This window comes from Pygocentrus nattereri, chromosome 1 (genome assembly GCF_015220715.1).
Source record: "Pygocentrus nattereri isolate fPygNat1 chromosome 1, fPygNat1.pri, whole genome shotgun sequence".
NCBI lineage: Eukaryota > Metazoa > Chordata > Actinopteri > Characiformes > Serrasalmidae > Pygocentrus > Pygocentrus nattereri.
In genome coordinates this window covers 40,351,131-40,360,972 of record NC_051211.1, presented here as the reverse complement: position 1 = coordinate 40,360,972, position 9,842 = coordinate 40,351,131, and the positions used below count along the sequence as shown (strand labels likewise).

The following is a 9,842-nucleotide window of genomic DNA, read 5'->3' as shown; positions in this document are numbered from 1 at the left end:
CTGGCGACCTGTCCAGGGTGTATCCGCCCGAAGACTGCTGGGATAGGCTCCAGCATCCCCCCGCGACCCTGACGGAGTAGCGGCTTAGAAAATGGATGGATGGATGGATGGATGGGTAGTAGGTGTGTATGATATTGAGATGAACTTTCATTTAGAAGCATACAAAGTTACGAAGCATAAAGGTACGTTGCCCTGTAAAAGTGAAGGAATTGATTGGAGACAATTTCAGGTACTATTTTTTCCCTTCTTAAAAAGTCATCTGGTTTTGACTTTTGATTTGAAATGAATCCCAGAAACAGCAATATTTTAGGATGTAATCCAATCCAGAAGCCAAAAACCTGTACTGCGTTGTTGGCCCCAGGGTAACCCCTCTAAATCTCTCGTTCCAAACGTAAGAACTGTGCTTACCTGGTTTACACAATTATGTTTAGCAAGTCTGCTTTTCCCTTTTTTCCATGGAAAAAATAATTATGGTAGTTTTTGGTTTATCAGTCCACACAAATGTCATAAGCTGAACCTTAATGGAAAACGTGTAGGATACAGACCATATAATACTATTATTGCAAACATTGGAAACTTTTCATGTGAATCATGTTGATCTACTGGCTCATGAGAGAGTTGTATGAGCAATCTTTCAGGTGAGACACTGTTTTCTAGAACAAATAAAATGTTTTATATTTGTTATATATTTATAATATTTCACGTGTTGTGTGACAAAATATAGTTGTGAACAATCTGTATCAGGATTTCTTCTCGTGGTTTTAATTATTTATGACGCCCTTAGCTTTGAAGACTACATGTACCACAATCCTCTGCGGCTAATCGCTCAGCTAGTCGTATCCGTTTGTGTCGCTCTCGCTTGTACTGGGTGAAAACGGACTGGATTGCAGCGATGTCAGTTCAGGTTGTGGCAGCGAAAATGGCCGAGGTCGAATTAAAAGACGTTCCTAATAAAGAACTGTCGGCCGTGTCGCCGGTGGCACCCAAGACGGACGAGAAAGGCTTGTCCAACACTGACCTTAACGCCTCGGCTACATCTCCGGCAGTGGAGCCCGCGGTGAAGGGAGACCCGAGTCCGCTGAGCTCGGCGCCGAGCACCGCGAAGATCCCCCAGGCGTCCGCGATGAAGCGGCCGGATCCGCAGCAGAACGGCGGCGAAGCGTTCGTTAACCGCGATGGCACGGTCGCGGAGGCTCCGAGAATGAAAAAGGTATGGTCGAGATCATGAACTCGCGTCCTGGAGGAATTTTACACGAGTCGCTTGAGTAAACTCTTACAACAGCCGTGCGTGTTAGCCGAGCTAGCAGGTCATTGTGTGAGAAGACTCGGAACTCTTGTCGGCTCGGCTTGGCTTAGCTTAGCAGCGTAGCAGCGAGGTTTAGCTCACTTTATTCGTCTTTCAGCAGCGGTTTGTCTAGTAATGTGAAAGAGCCGCCACAGTGTCAGTATTCCAAATCGCCTCTTTTAGTGTGTGTGGACTTGACGAGGCTATCGGTAGCCAACTGAGAGGAAATGTTTTGTTGGCTTTCATTAATTTAATGGACCTAGCCAGCTTGCTAACTTGTCCGCAGTGCGTTGTCGTGGCGCTGCGTGTACAGTTCTGCTGTATTCGACAGGGTTTTGACTGTTTGGTTTTCGATACAGACAACATTATATAATTTCTAGGTGGCAGAGCTTTGGCTTCCGCCTGTTTATATGTGTAACTGGAGGTTGTCACAAGCTGCAGTTCGTGACAACACAAACACGCGAGGAGATGTGAGGAGCAAGTTCGCTTAAGTGAACAACGAGTAACGAAATCTATATCGGCCTGACCTGCTGTTGTATAGATTTAGTTAACTTCACGTTAGTTGTGTTGTTGTGGTATGACTGATACCGCGAGCCTCATAGTGTTTATTGTCCGATTACACGTGTGGTTGTCAGTATTTTACGTCATTTGCCCCGTGTGAGGTGGCATGTGCAGGGTACTTATGGTTTTATACACTAACGCAACGTTATGTTGATACATTCCCAACTGATGTGCCAGCTTTATTTACCTGAATTACTGCATTCGTGGTACTTCATTCGTGGTAACCAGCGATACCCGCATCTAATGTCAAAGATAAATACCTAACATACATAAGTGCTCCCTATGTCTGTTAAGGCAGTGTACTAAGTCAGTTATAACGGTAAGCGTACGTTTAAAAAAAACCCAGTCACGTCTGCTTAGCATGCAAGGCGTCTAGTGGCATCTGCACGTTGCCTGGCTTCCCGTGGGGGTCTCTTCAGCATCGGCCTACACGCTGTTACAGCAAGGTCATTCAGATCGTTATGGGGGACTCCTGGAACAGCCAGATTCATTTTATTCCTCATCATTTTATAAGACCCAGAGAGAGAGAGTGAGTCAGAAATGGACACACCATCCCAAGCTTTTCATCAAAGTACATTTTGTGAAATTTTCACTCCAGGGACCGCAGCACTCATCCCTCTGATCTCTCTGAAGGAAATTGCGTTTTGCAAAGCATTTGTTATTTTAGTATTGAAAAGCTCACCACAAATCAGTTTTGCTCCACCATTTTGTGTCAGTGATGCTGAGTCATTTCTAGCCAGTGACCACCAGCCTTCCTCAGCAGGGGCAAACGTAAGCTGTGACCCAGCTACATTTGTCACCTCTCGCTTTCATAAGCTTTAAGTAGCCAGGGAAAGATTAGGTACTTAAGGGAATTTTCACCCTGCTTGGCTTTTCCCTGCTGGACCGCTGTAGGGTCTGTCCGTGACTGGGATGTGACGTGAGTTCAGATGTGCAACGGTAGAGATTTTTTACTATTATTAGTCTTCCTTGAGTTGTTTATGCTGCTTACATCGTTTGTGTGAAAGCTAGCATGAAACAAAGTTGATTCATCATGATGGTTTGCAAATCAAGACCAATTTGGAACGAATACCTGCTTGACATGCTGAAAGATTAATTGTTTTACAAAGAAATCGCAGTTTAACTAACTCTAGCTGATGTTAGCTACGTCCAGAAACGGTGAAAATATTGACAAACATGTTGGCACATCGTCCACCGGGGAGAAAAGGCATTGTGTAGAAGGCAGCGAGAGCTCATCAGCGTCCAGCATTACGCTTGTTATCTCTGTTAGCTCACCTGAAAAGACCACCTCTGTTAACAAAAAACCACATCCATCAGTATGCCAAGCCTGTTTTCGGGTAATAAAATGTATTGAAGCGTATTCCTCTGCATGCTGTTATGTTTTTGTGCAACACCAGTGTTGTTGCCTAAAAAAGTAAGCCTACCAGTCGTTTTCCCCCTGTGGTTAACCAGTTAACTGTTCATGAATGTATTCATTTACTGGTTGTGTTTGAAAAGGGGCAGTACTAGTTAGAATATAATAGTCTGTCTCTCGCTCTCTCTCTCTCTCTCTCTCTCTCTCTCTCTCTCGCTCTCTCTCTCTCTCGCTCGCTCTCGCTCTCTCTCGCTCGCTCTCGCTCTCTCTCGCTCGCTCTCGCTCGCGCTCTCTCTCTCTCTCTCTCTCTCTCTCTCTCTCTCTCTCTCTCTCTCTCTCTCTCTCTCTCTCTCTCTGGCATATCATCAGCTCCACTTACTATATAGGTGCACTTTGTAGTTCTACAATTACAGACTGTAGTTCTTCTGTTTCTCTGATACTTTGTTAGCCTCCTTTTACCCTGTTCTTCAGTGGTCAGTACCCCCCTGAACCCTCACAGAGCAGGTAGTATTTGGGTGGTGGATCATTCTCAGCACTTCAGTAACAGTGGTGTGGTGGTGTGTGTTGTGCTGGTATGAGTGAATCAGACACAGCAGTGCTTCTGGGTTTTTTTTTAAACACTGTCCACTCACTGTCCACTCTATTAGACACTCCTAGCTTGCCAGTCCACCTTGTAGATGTAAAGTCAGAGATGACAGCTCATCTGCCGCTGCGCAGTTTGTGTTGGTCTTCCTAGTCCTTCATCAGTGGTCACAGCGCTGTTGGCTGGTTATTTTTAATTGGTGGACTATTCTCAGTCCAGCAGTCACACTGAGGTGTGTACAAACTCCTGCAGCTGCACTGCTGTCTCTGATCCACTCAGGCCAGTGCAACATGCACTAACACACCACTAGCACATCAGTTTTATTGCAGTGCTGAGAATGATCTACCACTTAAATAGAACCTGATCTGTGAGGGTCCATGGGGGTCCTGAGCACTGAAGAATAGGGTAAAAGGGGGCTAACAAAGTATGCAGAGAAACAGATGGACTACAGTCTGTAACTGTAGAACTACAAAGTGCACCTGTTTAGTAAGTGGAGCTGATAAAATGGGCAGTGAGCGTGGAAACAAGGAGGTGGTCATAATGTTATGCCTGTTCATTGTGTATATATAGAGGTGGAGAGAGAGAGACAAATATCTGCTAATAAATCAGACATTGTTGTGTATCCCTACCAGTCACTGTTCAGATCTGATACAGGGTCTGTAGTTCAAGGATACAGTTGAGAGGACTGTTAATAACCCTCATAATCAGTGCTTAAGATTTATAGCTGGTAATTGATGAAGGTTTTTTCTTTGATAGTGTACACACGGACAGAACCAAACTTTAAGGGAGGACGGATGAGTTTGCTTGATTTTATCTTTTAATGCATGGCAGTAAAATTAATTAATTTTCCAACTGCAGCAAGATGGCAGATGGTGGATACACCTAGTTTGAACCACGTCCTGTCATAGGTAGAGGGCTTGGCATTGTTAGACTTGGACACCAGTGTGAGAGGATGCTGTTATGTGCAGCTGCTGGATTTTCTGAGGGGATATTGGCGACATCCCAAAAATACTCTTAAAACTTACTCAGTTATCATCATTTAGCTCAGTCTACACTGTATGAGAGTACTTTCATAACTGTGACCGGCGCAGCCTTTTTTCAGAGAAACTAAGCTTTGATAGCTGGCCTATGTTCCTGTCTGTAAAAGCAGGCTTGTAGCTCTTTTGCAATAGCCAGTTTGCTAAACGTTTGTTATATCACAGAGCTGTTGATCCTCTGGTGCGGACAAGGGCGGGGTACTTGTGTTACATGGGTGGATGCCTCTAATCCTTGCCTACCCATGTTAACGCAGCATAGATTAAGCTGCCCTCCCCTCTTAACCGCAGATAGGTATGCAGTGGCTCAAGTTTACAAGAAGTGATGATTATGGTATTAACCCAGGGTGTCCCAAAATTGTCATGAACGTCCCACACCTGGAGTTCAGCGAGTGTATGTGTGGGAGATGGAGTGATAACAGCCATGTACTTATTCTTTGCGTCCAGTGATAGCAGCTAACACTGACCTGATATTACAGTGTCAACTGGCATAGCGCTGCCATAGTGGGCCATAAAATATAATATGTACTGTTATGGAAACTGTGGGCCGGATGCACATATACAATATTGTTTATGTATGTGTCTGCCAGTGCTGTTACAGGAACATTGAAGTGGGCAGCATACCAGTGGAAATTCTACCTCAGGTATGAGCTTTGTCATAACTGTAACACTGGTATGCCTCAAATGAGTGCAGAGTACACTGTTACTGCCTTTAGCAGACGTGTTTCAGCAGCAGACTCTGGACTCTCCACTTTGTTTCTGAGGCAATAGACATAAAGGAATGGTCTAATTTTGAGGTTATCCTTACCTTTACATGGACACCAGTGATTGCCTTGCTTCTTTTGCCTTGTACCACCTGAAGCTGGACTCTGTCAGCTGCAGACCATGCTGAGGTCTTAAGGCCTTGTGTGGCAGCAAGCTGTGGAAGAGCTGGTAAAACTACAGCAGTGTCTGATAGTGTGAGTGTATTGGACACATATATGGGACAACTGATGTGTGATGTTTGGTGAAGCTGAAGCTGGCACCAGCATTTGCATAAAACCACAAACAATTGGAAAAGTGCAAGTGTTTGTGTATACACACACACACACACACACACACACATGCATCAATACTGATTTTTTCAGACTGAGTACATATTTTTTAGTACTTTCTGATACAGAGTTTGATACTATTGAATAATCTATTTAGAATATTGAATTGTTGTTAGTGTAAATGTGTGAAATGTGTGAAAAATTACATGCAAAAAGTATCAGATATAAAATGTATAAAATTGCCACATTTTAGTATAATGGCCTAGTGTCACTCATTCTACTTTTTCACACTGCAGTTAATCAGCTCTTCAAATTTTAATTTGAAATATTGGTCAAATCTGTCAGATTAATTTTTTTTCTTTTGAAGCAAATATCTGCTAATACCAGTGCCATTGTGCATACCTCATCACGATACTTGAAGACATTTACATGATACATCTCGCAATATTTTGCTTTTCTGAATAGGTAGGAACAGCTATTTTTATGATGCATGTAGTGGCTCAGTGTTGTAGAGCTGCTGCTGATATCCATGGTGTACTTATCTGTATATAATGCCAAAAAAAAAACTTTACATATTTCAATTTATTTCCCACTCCTGGTATCTGAATTATGTAGTCTACTTGTTTCTTCAGCTTCTTGTAACGTTATGTTTTTAAGCCGTAATTCCCTGTATGGTTAACAGGCTTATAGTGTGATGTCAACAGTGTGCAGGGAGAGCCCTGCAAAAGGATTGCTGGTAGGTAAAAATAGGTACATACTTCCATTATTAGAATAGGACTGTCTATAGAGTACATGTTCCATAGATATGAAGCTAGAAACCGGATGTTATTGGTGGATGTATAAAGTTGTGAAGCTGGCATGTGATAAAGTAAAGGAGCCAGTCCAGCCTGTGAATAGGTTTTCATAGAAAGTTTACCATATACAGCATAGTGGTCAAAACCAGCATCAAAGACATGTAGGACATCTTGGGTTGTCCCTTGGGCTGGGGGAACATCTAAGTCTTTATTTTTGCTGCGGTCCTGGTTTTCTATCTCATGAAGTAAGGGGATCAGACTCAGCTTCGTGACGTAAGGGAGCGTGCTCTGTCCTGCAGTAGTGAAACGTGTCGGGTTCCCATGACTCACTGTGTTCGTGCTGGTCAGCAGCAGCTACCCTGCAGGGGCCTCCCATGAGTCAAAGCCTCTGTGACACCAGCACCTCCTCCATCATCTCAACAGCCAGAACTTTCATCATTCATTAATGGAGGTGTAAAAATGGCACTTTAACTACATTGGTTTTGGAACATTGAAGTTGATTATAGCTGATCATTTTTGGGTCAAAATAATATTTGAACTACTTTGAAAAATAGAAGTAAAATTACAAACATGTCTGGTATATTGTATCTCCATCCACATGTGTCTTAATAATAACTCTAGATCTCACCGCAGTAGTTGAATAGTTTGAGAGTTTGTGAATTTTACAAAGAATTGTAATCAAATTAAGTCAGAGGGTTATATTGTACACAGTATTTGACAGTCAAGTTAACACAAGTCTTTTTTTAAAAAATCAAAATAATGTAAAGTAAATAACGTGAGAAATAATTATTAACATCTTATTTCTGTAATAATAAATATGTAAATAAATGACAAAGCTCTTCTTGCTGCTGCCTCATTGAACAGCTTCAGCATTGTAACGTGTTAGTCTGATGGTGTTTTTGTTTCACTAGATGAAGCCTCTTTATCTCAATTCTGTGTAAACAGGTTTCCAGGCTGAGCTGATGGGATTTTTGTTTCACCTGAAAACAATGTTTTCAAAAATTGCAGTACTTTAGGAGAATTAAGTAGTTTAACATGCGCATACCCATGTAAGTTAAGTTACTTCTGATCAACAGAACCAACACATCATTTCTTTCTGCTTCTGCTGTTTTCCGTATTCTGCGTTCGGAGCAGGACATGTTTATGTGTAGTGTAGAAGTTCCTAGGTATTGTACACCCTCTTGATATTTCACAGGAGCAGAGGTTATAAATTTTTTGTCTGATGTTCCATGTAGAAATCGTGAAGTAGTTCGATGCGGCAGACTTCTTCCACCTCATCTTCCCTCGTTTACAGGCCTATTTATTACTCAAGAAATAAAACTCCACGCTGCTTAACTCGTTCTTCAGAAATGTTTTGTCAGTGTGTTTCTCCTTGAGATTCTCTGAGATTTGTTCACTCTGTTCTCAGAGAGTGATCTGTCTATAGGAAATATTTCTCACCATGGTGTGAAGCCTGGCCACTCTGAGGAATGCAGGAACAGAAAGAGTGCAGTAACATATTTCATAGCTCTCTGAAAAGCTTTCTCTCTCTGTGAATAAATGTTCATGGCCAATGAATAGCTTGTTTCTGTCCATACATTGACATGTTTCATTCATGTCACACATCACAGGAAATGCTTGAAAGCTGATAACCAAAGGCACATGTGCAACCTGCTGATGGAAACGGAACTAGACACGCTTGGATGAACCATGGAGAGTTGTACACGTGATCCTGTGTTTATTAATACGGTGACTGGTCAGAGAAAAAGTAGTGGTTGCAGCTCTGATGGGGGATGGTACCCTCATAAGTGCACTGAAGTGTGCTGCCTTTCACTACTGAAGTATAAGGAGAGTCAAATTATCAGCGAGATCTCAAAAATCCTGTCATTATGTCTTTACATTCCATGAATTAACAAGTTACTACATTTCGTATAAACAAGATGGGTGCCCACTGCTGTTGTAATGTAATGTAATGTAATGTAATGTAAGGACTCTAAACCAATTTAAGGGTTCTTCCTAGAGATACACTGAAAGTTTGAGGTCCCTAAAAAAACTGGTTCTTCTAAGGCATTGTTTCCAGAATCCATTTTTTAAAGTAAGCACAGTACTGTGTAAATGAATATAACACATTAGAATATTGCCTGGAATTTGAGACCAGTCCAAAATGACTACAGGCCACAGAGAAGCGTAATCATTGAAGCCTGTTAATGATGAGCAAATATCCATGGAGATGTCAGGTAATTTCACTTTACTGATATTCAGTCAGTGATTTAAGACCAAGTGCATAGACAACAGTAGACAACAGGATGTCTTCTCTCAAACTTAGCACGCTGGTGAAGTACGCATCTTAGATAAAGCCAAGATTGCTTGCTTACTACAGGGAATTGTTTGATTTGTTTGATGGACTCTCTGGGTGTACGTGTGGACCTGATTTCATTAGTGATACAAGCCGTCACACAGAGCCAGATACCATTCTTTTCTATTCCAAAGTTAAAAATTTCCTCCTGCTATAGTTCCTTGTGGAGCTCATGGTGTCTGGTTCCAAGGCTAATCTCCAACCAAAGGTCTCATTACTTAACATTTATGAACACCTTTTGCTTTGTCAGTCATTGACTTGTGTCTCTTTTATTCTTGTGTTTGGTTGTGCTTTTAAGAATTGCTGCAATGAAGTCTAACAGGAACATAGGTGTCAGAGATCATTGGTGATCCACTGCTATCAGATTTGGTCATGGACATGGTGTAACTATAGTTTTCACCTCAAATGTGTCATTGGTTTGTGTCCCATTTGACTGGTTACATGGTACTTTTTCTGCTTTGCTTGAGTTTGTAAGTGAGCACAGTAAAAGCTGCACTTCTCTCCATTGTCTTCCTTGCATGCAGCATTCACATGGGGTCTTTTCCTGGCATGCGTACAGCTGAAGACAGCCTTCCTGGCAACTGTTTTAATGCATCTCTTTATAGCTTACCAGCATTGTTGAGTGATCATCTGTTTTTATTTGTTTCATAGTTTATTTATTTATCTCTTTTGTTTGTGTGTTTCTCATGTTGACTGATGGTCTTTCACCTCTTTCACAATACTGTTTACAAGTGTGTAACTTCAAATGGAAATTTATTACATTCTTGCTGCTAAAATATATTTTTAATACATGCCCCTGAATCTGTTGCCTTATCACTTTTTTTTGGGCTTTTAGTTTTGTCTGTGAAACTGAATCTCTATG

General features: G+C 41.8%; 1 protein-coding gene across 2 annotated transcripts in view; it reads left to right on the top strand.

The window, feature by feature from the left end:
* Positions 1-827: 827 nt before the first annotated feature.
* ahcyl2b (adenosylhomocysteinase like 2b) overlaps positions 828-9,842 on the top strand; it is a 43,012-nt gene continuing 33,997 nt past the window's right edge. For both annotated transcript variants that reach the window (XM_017693993.2, XM_017693991.2), the window contains exon 1: positions 828-1,210. In XM_017693993.2, coding sequence (XP_017549482.1) covers positions 893-1,210 — 318 coding nt within the window. In that variant the 5' untranslated portion in view covers positions 828-892. The remainder of the gene's footprint in view (positions 1,211-9,842) is intronic.